The sequence below is a fragment of the Mastomys coucha genome, unplaced genomic scaffold (genome assembly GCF_008632895.1).
Source record: "Mastomys coucha isolate ucsf_1 unplaced genomic scaffold, UCSF_Mcou_1 pScaffold20, whole genome shotgun sequence".
Lineage (NCBI taxonomy): Eukaryota > Metazoa > Chordata > Mammalia > Rodentia > Muridae > Mastomys > Mastomys coucha.
In genome coordinates, this window is record NW_022196903.1 from 86,089,885 (window position 1) to 86,105,207 (window position 15,323).

Sequence of the window (15,323 nt, forward strand, 5' to 3'; positions counted from 1 at the left end):
AAGGATTTCCCAAATTCAACTCCAGTAGCACAGGAAATAAGACCACAGTCAGCAATGGGGACCTCCAGAAACCCAAAGGCTGCTGCACAGCCAAGGGAACTGTGAACAGGCAGCCAGCCCATACAATGGGAGGAAATCTTTATCAGCTGTTCATTGGGATTAGTTTCTACAATATACAAAGAACACAAGACACTTAAACATTAAGGAATAAAAAAAATTAAAAATGGGTTAAAGTACTGAACAGAAAAATTTCAAAAGAAGAAATGAAAATGGCTAGGAAACATTTTAAAACATGCCTAACATCCTTAGCCATCAGGCAAATAAAAATTAAAACTACTTTAAATTCCATCTCAACCCTAGTCAGAATAGCCATCAGCAGGAATAGAAATGGCAAGAGATACTGGTGTGGATGTGGCAAAGGGGAACTCCTATACACTCTCAAGTGGGAGCTCAAGCTAGAGCTAGGCATCTATCTTGTGAGTTCATCACATTTGAACCACAGAAATGTCTGCTAATAGCTACTAGTGTAGCTACTTTGGGTATCAATCTAGAGGTTTTCAAAAAAAAAAAAAAAAAACTAGAAATAGGCCTGCTATGATGTATACCACCACACCACATGTACCACCCCAGGACATAGACCCAACAACTTTATTCTTACTGCAGAGACACTTGCACACCTATGTTCACTGTCTGTCTATTCACAATAGCCAGAGAATGGAACCAATCTAGATGTGCACCATGGACGAGGAAAATGAGGCAAGTATGCGCAGTGGAATACTACTCAGCTAAAGAAAAATGAAATTATGACCTTTGTAGGTAAATAGATGGAACTGGACAAATTATACTGAGTGATGTAACTCAGGTCCCAAACATCATGTGTCTTCTCTAGCCAATTTCTAATTGGATTTGAATCCCATGGGAAGGAATTTTATGCCTGGCACTGTACTCTGGCCACAAGCCCATGACTGGGGAAGTCCCAGTCCCTAGGGTAGGGCCTGCTATTGTTATTTTGATGGATGATCATTTTGTTAAATCCGGCCCAGGTTCTGCAGTAAATGTCACTCTCTGACACACACATTTTCTCGGCCTTTTCCCAAAGGCCATGTCCACCCCCCAAATCTGGAACGTGAGTGAGGATTGAGGAGAATGACAACATTCCTTTTATTCAAATTTTATTGGAAGTTTACAAATGTATTACAGAATCAGTAAAACATCATATCCACTTTACAGGGCACAGATCTCAAGCAAAGTGTTCAGAACAGTCTCTGGCAGAACCCACGCCAAAAGCCCGTGACAGGCCTTCCTAACAAACAGCTTGACACTTGACAAATAACACAGATTCCAGCCTGCTTCACCTTCTTGGGCCCTCTGAGGTTTTGTTTATGCCTGTGGAATTAAATAGGATCTGAGCATAGCAACTCTGAGTTTAGGGAGAATAAATGCTGGCCTACTTTGCTGAAGAGTACAGAAGAGTCGTTGGTCTTATGTTGTTAACTCGGGATCAGGATTAAACCAAAATACTTCATTGAAAACTATGGAAACCAACTAGATAAACATAAGAGAGGGACATATTGGCATGTAACCTCCCAAAATTTAGAAACGTTTGGTTTTTGACCTATTGAACACCCATGGCCAAATGCCTAGGCCACAAAGGTTTTCTTAGAAAATGCTCAAGATAGAACTAGACATCTATCTTGTGAGTTTACCACATCTGAACCACAGAAATGTCTGTTAATAGCACATGACCTTTTCAGCCTCCATTTTATTCCTCTGAGGGAGGCTGGTTCTGGAAGCAGGAAATGAATTTATATAACAGCAATAGCTTCCAATAGTCATGCTCTGTAGGGGTCTTGTGTTGACTGGGCTTCTAATATGAGAAAACAGAAAAAGAAATCAATTCCTCCTCCATCCTGACCTTCATGGCTTCTGGATGGTCATACACGCATACTCTGGGGTGAACCACTGATAAGAAGGCAAAGGTTTCATTCCTATTTCCCGTTTGCTCAAAGAAATGTACTTTTCAAAAGGTGTTAATGTGCAACTGTCTTCAAGATCAGAATGGAAGCCTGTGGAACAGGATCTGCAGAGCCTGAAGGTGCCATGCAGGTGCCAGGAACAACTCTGCTTGCATGTGACATTCAGGCCACTGGCTCAGTTTTCTACTTTCCTTGGTCATAGGTGGATCTTTGTAAAGCACAGCGTCTGGTCTCTGTTAGGAGTATGCAAAGAACACTCTGCTTTGGAATTTAAGTGTCCTATGTCCCTATAGTATGGGCTGGGATGAGAAAACAGATAGACTCTTAGCTGACCTCTGTAATGTGAGCAGGAGCTGCCCACATAACTGGCAAGGACCCTGAGCATGAAAACGTAGGCCAAAGAGAGCCTTGTTTCGGCCTAAGAGGTCAGCTTCCTATAGCTTCCACAGTGTGGGAGGGAGAGGAAATGGAGTCTCTCAATTCTTTGTGATGGACACTTCCAAAATGTCTAGTGTACTGCTCCTTTTCCAGGGACCCAGGAAAGAATCAGCTTATGAATAAGATTTGTCATAAGACAGAGAAGACCGGCTCTAGTCCATTAGCCCTGGCTTGTTGGAGTATTGTAAAGATACCTGGGATGAGAATCCACTCTCCTTAGAAAGTGCAGTAATCCACTGCTTATCATCCACTGAGGTGGCAGGTAGAGCACACATAGTAAGTGCTGCACTCATGCCATGGCTCCACCTGAATGTAAAGATGGCTAATAGGTCATAAGAAGTAGGAACTCCTAGAAGATGCGCAGAGAATGCAATGCCATCTTCCTACAGCCCTGTAGGAGGAGCATTCTATATAGGAAAAGATCATGACTTCTCCTATTAGAAAACCCAGATCTTTTCAGACAGCTGCTTGGGCAGTAAATGAAAGATTACAGGATGCAGAAAGAGGGTTTCAAACAACCAACACCAGCAATTCTGTTTTATGTATGTTAAAAACCAGGAAATGAGGTCTGATTTACCTCACCCCATTTACCTTCGCACAGGGTAGAGAATCTACAACTATACAGGACAGAAGGGCTAGCCTCTGAATGCCATGCTGAATGCTCAGAGCTACTCATCATGAGTATGAGCCCTTTCTGCAGGACCAAAGGTGGAATGCACTAGTAAGAGCACTCAGGAAACGTTCAATGACTTATACACTCCTTGGCCTGGAGAAGAGAGCTGGCTTAGCTCATGCTGGATCTGGCAGCAGTATGACATGAACTGAACTCTAGAGCTGTAGTTCTAAACAAAGTCAGCCCAATAATAGGAGAGATGGAAAAAGTCAGCCAGGTCATCATCAAAGAGAAGAGCGGGGAAAGACGGCTCTTCTGAAAGCCAGTCTACAGAAGATAAAACAATGACCTAAGGGGACTGAGAACAGCCCTCCTGCCCCCACCCAGGGAAACTTGGCCAATAGGAGTTAAGGGAAGAATCAGGGAGGACCTTAAATTCTCACCTCAGAAAAGAATGCACTTGAATTTGGGGAGTGAGATTTTGGGTGTTATATCTCTTGGTTGTTACTTCAAGGTAGAGAAATTCTAGTTTATTGTCATGCTTTCCACTAGTGGGCAGTAGCTTTAAGGACCTGCTACCAATGTGAGGAACTGGTCTTCCTCAAATGACATTCTCTGTAGGGAACCTGGCTGCTTTTAGAACCAGAAGAAATCTTCAGTGGTTCAATAGATAGGGGCGTGGGTGATCTTGCTGGTGAACAGTTTGACCCTGAAGCCTGCATCTCATTATATTTTAAGTTTTGGTTAGAAAGATCTTGAATGTTCTTTGGACAGCTAGACTTGATGTGACTTAAGCAGCTTCTATATTGCTTTCTTCTTTGGGCTGAGGGTTAGTCAAACCGTATCTGGGAAATGTAAGAGGTACCCTGTCAAGGACAGAGTACGAAAACAACTTTCGATGGGAAAATTTCGTTTATTGGCTTTGGGGCCGGAGAGGATACACCGTTTGCTAGGTGATCGCCTTTCTCTCTCTTTTCTATTCACAATAATGCCTTTTAATTCTCACCAATCAACAAACTCAAAGCTCCAAATTGGACTCACCCAGTGTCTACCAGAAACCTGCCACTTGAGTGGCGCGGTGCTGTGTATTTATCTCTTAAACAGTTTGCCAAGCAGTTTTTTTTAACTTACTATACAAACGTAATAGAGTTAATTCTCCAGAGGCTTGGATAATTAATGAAACATTTAGATATGAAGATAGCATGCGGAAAACAGCCACAATCAACATTTGCATTGCTCCTTTAAAAAAATCAGTGACAATGACAAATGTTGTATTAATACCTATAAAGCAAATCATTTTAATACATCCTGGATGGAGTGTCACCATCACATCCTTTACAGTCTCCCTTGACCCCAGACCCATTTAGGATGGTGTCTGAAAAGCCACACTTCACATTCTCTCCATTAAAAAAAAAAAACCCTAGAAAATGTTAAGTACTATACTGAAAAGAGACCATGCTCGCCTTATCACGGCAAATGGCCACTGAGACACACTGTGCATACGGGGACAGCACATCTCGCAGAAGGTGGGTTCTCCGATGGATTTTTGCCACAATCCACTGAGGAGAGGGAGAAAATGGACCAAGAGCAAGCGCTTCATTTTTTTTTTTTTTTTAAAAAAAAACCTGAAGCGAGGCAAGAAGTTTTATTTCACTATGTATTTATCTCACCTGCAGTGAAACATCTTCTTTAAGCAAATTCACTCTTGAGCCTTTCCGTCTGACCAACAGTCCTCAAAGTTCAAAATGGAAATCTCTCTTGCCACAAGGTCTGTTTTTCCACGTTGTTACCTATCATCCCAGCAGCTTGACCCTCCGGGGGTAAGAAGCCAGCCCCTGTGGTGACTAAGCTTGTCAAATTGGATTCTCTCTAAAGCACTGGGGACTAGTCAAGGTGGCCGTCACCTCTCTTTCTTTCTACAAGTTCTTTCTCCCTGGCTTTCCTTCATATTCCCCCCTTTCAACATCTATCTGCTTTCTGCTTTCAAATCTCCTTGTGTAGTGTGCAGCACACCCATGTACTCAGCACCTCTCCCCCAGCAGCTTCTTGTCCCTCAGTGCTAGATGCTGAAGCTGTCTTTTGCTATGAGGACAAACAGTTGTCAGGCTAAGGCAGCAGCTCCGTCTGCCTTGGAAGAAGAAAGCAGAAAATACAATCCAGGAAACATGAGCACCAAACAATTCCACACTCAAAACAACGCCATGCTGACACACACACCGGCACCGCTCACAGTCACTGTGGCTCTTCCCGAGGGACAGAGCGACATTAAGCAACTTCAAGGTTCCAAACAAGGATGGCATTTCTCACAGAACTGGACTGACACTGGTTGTTATCTCTAATCAGCAAAAAGCGACATTTGCAATTGAAAAAAACCTACTTACTTTGTAGAGAATAAATTCTACAGAGGGTGGGAGTGGACTTAAAGATGGACCGTCAGATGTTCTCGAGCATAGAACGCCTTGGGTAGAATAGTTAAAATTTTCTTTTTCAGCCACAAAAAGCCAAATTGAATATACTCCTTTGAAAATAGTCTCACTGACATGTAACAGATTTGTATAGAAATGAAACCAAACCAAATCAAAACAAACAACAAAAACCAGGTGGTCCTGGGCCACCATTCACTACCACTCGAAGAGATTGGTGGACATGCATGCAAGTCCCCCACTGAATCCTACGATATAGAAATTCTGTTGTTATTACAAAATACAAAAATATTTTATCAGAACTCTCATTTACATTGCATTTACAATGAACATGTAAATAACTTAGTCTGGGGTCCTGGCTAATAAAGTATTTACTGGAAAAGGGATCCTAAAAGGAAGAGAACCAGAAAGAATATAAGTGAGCAGGTTACAGTGTGTCTGTCATCCGGTTAACGGCCACTCCACCTTGGAAGGACATGACCTACCCTGGCCTCCACAGCCTGTGTTTCCAAAGTGAAATGTGCAAATCATATTTAACATGTCCCAAACTGTGACACCAAGTGTATCTACCAAGTCAACCTGCAGCCTTGCCTCCCTCGCCTGAGAGCGTTCTCCATCTCTCCTCCATGAACCATCCCCAAGAGCACTTGAGAATTCACAACAGTGCACGTTTCTGAGTTTACATTCTTAGCTCCCGTCTCCCCGATTCCCCGACCACTATCACATTACGAAATGATACAGTTTTTGCTCTTCTGTCTTTTCCTGCTGTGCAACTGTCCTCTGCCACCTAAGGTGGAGGATTTGGGGACACCGTAAGAGCTGTACTTGTGCAGGAGCTCATCACTTGTGACGTATCGTAGGCGGGCTGGCTGGGGGATGGGTTCTCCTAGGAAATAGCCCTCGTTGTCGGACTCTGAAGAGGAGGAGCAGGTGGAGCACCAATCATACTCCGTGAAGTAGGGTCCCCATCGTTCCCCAAAGGCATTCTGTAAAGCCAGGTCCGACACAGTCCTGGGGCACTGGCTGTACAGATCCCGCCGGGAACCCTGCCCCAGGCTCTCCTGAAAGCTGCGTTGGCGCATGAACTGGTCGTAGTCCTCTCTGGCTCTCAGAGGGGGCCTTTCCTTCAACCGAGCGATGACCTCCCTCTCGCTGGCTAGGTGCAGAGCATTGTCTGAGCGCGAGCGTCGGGATCTCCTGGACCGGTGAGGGCGGAAGCGGCGGTTGTCATCCCTGGAAGTAGCTCTCCTCCGGGTTCGCTCACTCATGGGCTGGATGTGCACACCTTCCTGCCCTGGTAGCTTGCTGCTTGCTATGCCACCATCAAAATCAAAGCTCTGGTGCATCCTTCCATGGGACTGCAGGTCCCTGTACCCCAGGGGGTTACCGAGCTGGTGAAGGTTCCCCTCCATCTCCTGATACTGTTGCGCAGACAGCAGGCTGCGGACAGACTCTGCGCTCCTGAATTGCATTGAGGAGTTGAGAGTGCCCATGTTGCTCAGCTTTTCTGAGACATTCATTCCAGAGTCTTTGCTGAGGTCAGGCATGGAAAACCGGGATAGGTGCTCCTGGCGCTTGGCACCACCTTCAGCAGACAGTCCTGCGGGGCAGGGGATAGGAGAGAAGAGTACATACAAAGACAAAGTTAATACAAATGTGTAGGAATTGGGGGAGGTGTCACTACTACTTCCAGTCTGGGGTCTCTTTGGGTGAAATATGGCTGTGAAATATTTCACAAAGGCTCTCATGATGTCTACATGAGATTCTCTACACAGAGAAGGCAAAAGCTTCAAACTATCAACAGACACGTGCCTTCCTAGTTGCTAATTTCTCCAAAGGCTTACTAAGGGTTCATTGAGCATCCTCTGTATATTTCCTCTGTAGAACTTGATATCACCAAATACTTCTGTTGGATCTTCAATTCTAACCATGCTCTATAAAAGACAGATGATTGCTATCTGGCCATTGACTGGCCAGGCCTAACCTGTTTCTTACTAAAGTAAACCTAGACACTCATTCTAAAGTACTGCACTGATCTGCTTCTTTGCTGGCCTGAAGCAGTTTCTTGCTTGGCTTGTTTCCCTAAGTGTCAGGTAACTGTCCATCTCAAATGGCTTGGACACTTAGCAACTCTCTCTCTCTCTCTCTCTCTCTCTCTCTCTCTCTCTCTCTCTCTCTCTCTCTCTCTCCCTCCCTCAATTGACTTATTCTCTTGGCTTGGTCAATAACTGACTGCTCTAGAATTATAAATAATTCTAGAATTATAACTCTCTAGCTGCCAGAAGATGTGAACTGTGCATGGGACATTCCTCTATCCCCCAAGGAGGTGTCTTTGAAAATAAAGCACTGACTTTAATCACTGCTTAAAAGCTGGTACCCAAGAAATGGGTCTCCATTCCTGAAGTGCTTTCATATTGTAAGGGCTGAGACAGAAACCATTCTTGAAGATGGCGGGAGAGGTATACTTTGGGATTTTGCTTTTGCATATTTTAAAACAGTACTTTATGGAGACGTTCCTCATCACAAAGGACAAGTTTGGCCATACTATCATTTCTGGACACTGACTGCAATAAGCTACCATTATCCTGACACTGATTATCTGGGCCTCCCAGTGGAATCCAATATGTCCTCCTCCTGACAGACCTAAACCAATGTTGTAAGCCCTTGATAATATGTAGCAATATCTAAAGCTAAGTATACATATGTAAACATACATGAATTATTAATAAAACCATTTTGTAGGGGCTTCTGATATCATACCTCCTGTGCATAATAATCCCAAGTGGAGGGGCCTCAATTTTCCACTATCATTTCCATTCCATTCCTGGTTATATACCTAAGAAGTTAGTAAATACCTTCCAAAAATATACAGGTACATTCAGACAGTGGAGCTTTCTTATAACAGCCTGGAACTGGAAATAATTTAAGTGTTAACCAATGCAAATATAGATAAATACATTGTGATTCTGGTTGCCACCACTCCCTAAAAGGTACCTGGGTTTGTTGGAGAAATAGGTCTCAGAACAGAGTAGGAAAGCAAAAGGATGAGTCCAGAACATCTTGTATAAAAAAATGTTAAGGATGAGAATCTGTTGGAAGACTACAGTCACACTTGGTCACAACGGCATGTTCTGGACAGTTTGAACATTAAAATATTTATGGAAAGAAGATACGTACAAACCATTGAAACAAGTAGGAATTTGTAACTTCATACTGATAACAGACAGGAAAAATGTCAATGTCAGTAAACTAGGGAATGAGTAGGGTTCTTGTGTACCCAGGGTGCTGCTTGCTCACTGTCAAGGGCATGAGCATGTGGGAGGAAGGCTAGCCAGCCAGAGCTGGAAAGTCAGTTTGCAACTAACAGTATTGAAAGGTTATCACAGAAGCCCAAAGTGACTACCTTTAGGGAATAAAAACCTGATGAGAGGGTACATGAGCCTTTGGTAAACATTTCATTGAGCCATGTAGAATATTTTTCAGCCAGCTTTTGGTTTTGTCTTCTATACTGTATTTTCCCTTCAAGAATGCTGTCTTGGGTTTTCTGAATATGACCTCCTTCTGAATGTACCAAAGACTTGTGTCTTTTCTTTTTTTTAATTGAAAAATTTTTATATAATATGTTCTGATCATACTTTCCCCTCTCCCGGATCCTCTCAGATCTCCTGTCTCTATCTACCCAGCTCCATGCTTTCTCTTTAAAAAAAACAAGCAAAGAAAAAACAATACAACCAAGCTAACTAACAGGCTCCCCAAGTCTCAAACTTTCTCCCCCTCCCTTCCCTCTCTTCCCTCCCTTCTCTTCCTCTTCTTCCTCCTCCACCTTCCTTTCCTCCATCTCTCCCTCTCCCCATCTCTCTCTCTCTCTCTCTCTCTCTCTCTCTCACACACACACACACACACACACACACACACACACACACACAGAGCCACAAAACTGAAACCCAAATATACAAGCAAAAGGCCAGTAAAAAAAAATGCAGAAGCAAAGGCTATTTGAAACAAAAAGTCTAAAAAGTATGTTTAGCTTGCTTTGTGTCAGCACCTACTGCTGGGCAGGAAGGGAAGCTGGTTTGAATGGGTTCCCCTACCTGGTGCTTATGAATTACAGCAGAATTAGCAACTCTACAATAGTGTACTCTAGCAACGCTGACTTAAGATCACCAGTGAAGGATAACTGGACAAGGGCACACTATACTTTATTCGATATTTCAGCCAAGAAGAAAATGCAGGTCCTTGGTGCATTCAAGAGGAACTGTGAGATGAAGGACTCCGTATTCAGAAAAATAAGGACAATATAGTACAGAAGACAAACTAACCACAGGCTCAGAGAATATTCTATATGGCTCACTTAAATGTTTGCTAAAGGCTCTTGTGTCCAAGGCACTGTTCCCAGCTTGATGCTATTAGACGGTCATAGACAATGTAAGAGGTGGGTATAGGAGAAATGAGACAAATCACTGAGGACATACCATAGCAGGAGATCCTGGGACCCTGAGCTCTTCTCTGATCCCCTTCCTTCTCTGCCTCTGTGAGAAAGCTGCTTGTTTTACCACATGCCTTCTATGGTTACTACCCAGGACTAAATGGTAGCAGAAGCAAACCTCAGAAACTTTGAGCCAAATGCACAGTTCTTCCTTATACCTAACTATCCTTGGCATTTGCCACACCAGTGGAATGCTGATTAACATAATAGGCATGAAGGAAACATAGGGATTAGATACAATTCTTGACCCTGATCTGAACTTGTCTCTTTGGAAAAAACAAAAAAACAAAAAAACAAAAAAACAAAAAACAAAAAACAAAAAAACAAAAACAAACAGTGCTTAAGGAAAGGTGTTGGTCTCTTACAAAATTTAGACACAGGCAAAAGAAAAAAAAATTATTTCTGCCATATTTAATGTGGTTATTTGATAGTTTTGATAATGTTGGCAAAGGTCCTTAGCTTTAGAAACCACACACAAGAAAATGCATATAGAGAGCTAAGGTTGAAGTTATGCTCAGATGGTTTTGAATCCCCCTCCCCCTAAATGAAATCAAAAGGTGGCAGCAAAAATGTTAGCAGCAGGTGAAGTCAGTTAAAAAGTATATTGTAGGCAGTGTTTCTTCTCATCTGCAACACAGTATGTGTTGCAGGACCCCCATTTACATCAAGTTTAAGGATAAGCTGAGGCTGCTTATGGTGAAGAAACCAAGGGAAGGAGGCATGAAAACACTGGGGTTGTTATATAACTAGACCTGGATGGATGAAGAAGATCTAGAGGTGCAAAAATTCAGATGGTGTAATTTGAATATATATTTGCTTCATTTTATGTAAAACATACCTCAATAAAGCAGTATTAAAAAAACCCACAGAGCCTTCATGAAAAGTCAAATTTTAATCTTGGAAATACCTACAGAGAAACTTCAGAGGTCTCTATCTCCCTGAGAGGTTAGTTATAGGACCTCCTTAGATATCGCAGCTGCTCAAGTCTCTATGTAATAGGATGTAGGATATACTTTAAAACACCTCTAAGTTATGTACAATCCCCAATACAATGTAAATTCAATGTAAGTAGCTGCCAGACTGTACTGGGTAGGGAACAAGATAAAAAGGCTGTGCCTGGTTTCATACAGATGTAGCCATGAGGCCTAACTGGATTTCCCACTGGGGGCTGGCTGGACACACAGGTATGGAACCCATACGGAGCGCCAACTGCGTTCTGTATCATACTCTTTAGTGATTTTTCAAATGATTTAATGCTTTTCTCGCTGCTTTTCCCCGGTATAAATCACAAAATTGACCTACAACCATTTAGTCACTTTCAGAGTCTCGTCTAATTGATTGGAGAGAAGAACCTGACATGCTCGGATGATGGATGAGCTATCTGAGCAGATGTAGATGAATTCTCCTGAGGAAGAAGAGAGAATCTTCCAAAAGTTACCCAGCGGGCAACATTATCTTTACGGGACTCTCTATGTAAGTTATTTAGTGGAAAAAAAGTCAGCTTCAACAACCTAGAAAATACCACAAATTCTCATGAAGGCTTTCCCCCAACCAGTCTGGCAGTAAACCATTTCTATGATACACATGGACTGGTTCTTAGTTCCATGCTGAGGTAAAAGTGAGAAAGGTGGCTTCTATTCTGTTCTAGGAAGAAATGGGGCAGGGGAGCCTCTTGAGTTGTACTTCTTCAAGCTCCCAGTCCAAGGTGATCTGTGGGTGACTGTGTGTCGTCATCTCTGCCCCCACCATTCCCACGAGAAGTACTCTGCCAAGAGAAGAAGTTATCCGTGTTCAGGCCCAGTGTCCATTAGTAATCCTGTCAGACAGAAGTTACTGTGCTGAGGGATGTGTCATGAGATCACTAGCTTAGCCTGCTGCTCTTGAGAGAAAACTCCTCTTGTGACTCACCAATTCACATTTTCCTTTAGGGTCTTCTTGCATGCAAGGGCAGCTCAGAGATGAGCAACGCCTGTGTACTTGTTTCCAAAGAGGGTGGTTCTGTGGTTAATTTCTTTATTGGCAAATCCAGAGTTTTAATGCAAACTTCAAGGCCTAGCTTTACCTGGCTCCTTAACCTCTCTATACACATCTTCATCAAGTCAACGCTGCTCGCTTACTCTACCTTGGCCGTGACTGTAGACCTCTTCCACCTTCCACACATTAGCGTGCCCACGTGCTTATGAGTTCCCTGGGGAATCTTTCTCCTTAGCATGGCTGATTTCTGTTTGCTCAACTCTATACACAGATGGCAATTCCCCAACATTGAAGATCACTCCTTAAAAGGTAGTTTCGCTCCATGGCCAGCCAACTACTTTCCACTTGATTTTTATTTAAGCTGTCCACCCTCTATTGCAAATTTTAAGAATCTGTGTATAAAGTTATAGCTGAAGTGGCTTTGCGAGGGAGCAGCAATCCTGTTCTCTGCATTCTCACAGAACTAGTAGGATCCAGAACCCTGTGGGTACTCAATGCATACGTTCAGAATAAAGGCGAACGAGTCCCTGTGCAGCCCACAACTAGGGTAAAGTGATCACCTTTGACCTGGTGTGGGCCAGGGATGCAATTCCAATGTGTAAGATTGTAAACACTAGGGATAAAACACTGCAATCAAGCTTATCAGTCTTGTGGTCTCTGGCAAACCATTGTGCAGCTAGCACTGGGGCGTTCCTGATTTGAAGCAGATATGATTTATAATTAGCTCCCCGAGCTATGAAAGTGTTTTTGTCTTATTGATCACAGCTCTGAAGGTTAGTTTGAGTTAGTAGTTCTCAGGTCCACAAGTCAGAAATATCTCCCCAGAGCTCATATTCCCATTGAGAAACATTTCCCCCTTTTCAAACAGTGCACAGTAAGATAGCTATCCCCTGGCTGGGTAACATTTAAAACTCTGTGAGCTGGATAATTAAAATGGCCACAATGATAATATCTGGGGATGCAAGTGGCAGTAATGTTCAGAGGGGGAAGAAGGGACTTTCTGTTTAAAATATATCACAGTCTATGAGTTTTTGTATTGTCAATCCTTCTAGTGAGGCTAAGCCCCAAAGGGTGGGAATATTATCCTGTTAATTGTCTCCCCTCACCTGACATCCAGGATGGGATGCAAGAGAGGAAGCAAGGCCTGAGAGTCCCCAAAGGAAAAAATCATGTACCCCAAATTGTATACCCATAAAAACAAACAAGCAAATGAAAACAAACACTGGCTTACTGTGATTTTGTGTGAATGAATGAATCTATAAACTACAACCGTGTTCTGTCTGACACATTGTAATGTTCACTAGACTATCAGAATAATTTGACTCTACTGTGATGTCTGGGATTTCTTCCTGATACTGCTGACATTCAATTATTGACTTTGTGTAGAAAGACTCATTATTGAAATTTGGAAAATCAGTATGATGGGATCAAATAATGAGGCCCTTCAAATGTCCCTCCACTTTCCTGAAACAAATGTACTTTTCTTGCCACTAGAGCACTGGTGTATGTGTGTGTATGTGTGTGTGTGTGTGTGTGTGTGTGTGTGTGTGTGTGTGTATACATGTATGTGTGCACAAGTGTGTGTATGTGTGTGTTTGCATATGTATGTATGTGTGTTTCTATATATGTATATCTACCTATGTACAAGCACATATATGGAAGGGTGATTTACTTTGTAGAAAACATTGGCTACAGAGAAGTCTGGCCCCACATTTAAAACTGGCATGATTGAGTGTCTTCCTGCTAAAGGACCTGGTTAAATAATCCACTCATCACCCAGACAAAGCTGCTAGGCCTTTTTCTTTCAAGTGAAACTCTGTTTTATAGTAGACAGGGTTTTCTTCTTCAAATCATATAGGCTTTGTGAGAGATATCTGACGGGGATGGCTGGGTGAACCGGCTTTGATTTATCTTTTCTGCAGGGCTATGGCTGGAGCTCCACACTGTGCCACACAGGGCTACAAGTGGGATCCGTTCAGCACCCTCAGGCCTCGCTCCAGCAAAAGGGGGTCAGGATGTGGGTCTCTGCGGTTCATTGGTACAGCCAGGATTCTGTCAGCAACATCAGCATTTTCATGTGGGCGACGTCTTTACCCGCTACAGAGAGGAGGCGTTCACAGAAACTGGCAGTGGTGAGAAAAAAAAATCAATGCTTCAAGGAATGGTCATGGTCGGATGGCAGAGAAATGCAGTCTTTGCTGTATTCCCTTCCCCCACATGTCTTAGGGGTAGAAGATGCATGCTTAAGAAGAAAACAGACTTAAATTTAAAGGCAGCCTGTGGGCACAGTGTTCTGTTCCTTATTTATCACCCTGTCTTGTCCCACTCCCTGAAAAAACCCTAGCACAAGAAGACAGAGAATTATGAGTGTGCCAGCTTAGAAGACATGTTCACATTTCACATTGCTACACAGCAGAAGCAACTGAATCTGCTCTGCTTTGTCCTCTAGACATTTGCCTCTCAAGATGATGATTTAGCTCCCTTTCAACAGTTTTCCCTACATTATTTTTGTCTCTGCTGATGAAGAAATAGGAATTATTTTAGATGAAAATCCACAGACTACATGCAAGAACCAGTAACATGAAAAAAAAATTAAAATAGAATTTTGCAAGCTTTGTCTGGGTCCCCAAGTCATCTCCCTGCTTGTTTTTGTAAATAAAATTTTATTAGAATACAATCACATTTACTGATTTGCGTATTGCCTATGACTATTTCCCAGAATCCAACTGTTTGGTACAGTTGATAAAGACTGTATGACCCGTGAAGCCAAAAAATATTTACTTTTTGGTACTCTATAGAAATGACTGTGTTTTAGCAATTTGCTTGCATCAATATGTCTCAGACCATGTGAGAAAGGTCTTGAAGTTCAAGATTGATGTGTGTGTGTGTATGTGTGTATGTGTGTGTGTGTGTGTGTGCTCGAGCATCAGTGTAAGTGTAGTTTGATCAGGTCCTTTAGGATCTCTTTTTTCCTACTGAGTCCATTGATTTCATCAACACCCTGAACTTCAAACAGGCAGCAGCTGCCGAGGAGCTGTCATCTAGGCAGTGGAGTTTAAATACCACCATATGTTTCTTGATGACAGGCCCTGGAATGGTTCAAAATGAGTGTGACAGGGCAGGCTGGGGGAAGGGATGGCAATAAGGGGAAATGGGGAGAAGCATTCACACACACAGCCGCTGATCCTTTAAGATGGGATCTGTAGATGGGGTTGAGGTGGGGTGGGGGTGAGGTAGGGGGTGGGGTGCATATCCTGGGGCCTCCCAGACCCTAGCCGGAGTTGCAGAATCCCGATCTATGTTGCAGAATCCCGATCTATGTTCGAACAAGATCCCCTGGTGACTTTCAAGCTCACCTTAGAAAAACATGATTCAAGTGAATTTCTTTGCAAAGAAGATGTTTCTGCACTAGG

At 42.9% G+C, this 15,323-nt stretch overlaps 1 protein-coding gene across 7 annotated transcripts in view; it reads right to left on the minus strand.

The window, feature by feature from the left end:
- Positions 1-1,155: 1,155 nt before the first annotated feature.
- Prickle2 (prickle planar cell polarity protein 2) overlaps positions 1,156-15,323 on the minus strand; it is a 345,493-nt gene continuing 331,325 nt past the window's right edge. For all 7 annotated transcript variants that reach the window (XM_031382618.1, XM_031382619.1, XM_031382620.1 and 4 more), the window contains one exon: positions 1,156-7,050. In XM_031382618.1, coding sequence (XP_031238478.1) covers positions 6,176-7,050 — 875 coding nt within the window. In that variant the 3' untranslated portion in view covers positions 1,156-6,175. The remainder of the gene's footprint in view (positions 7,051-15,323) is intronic.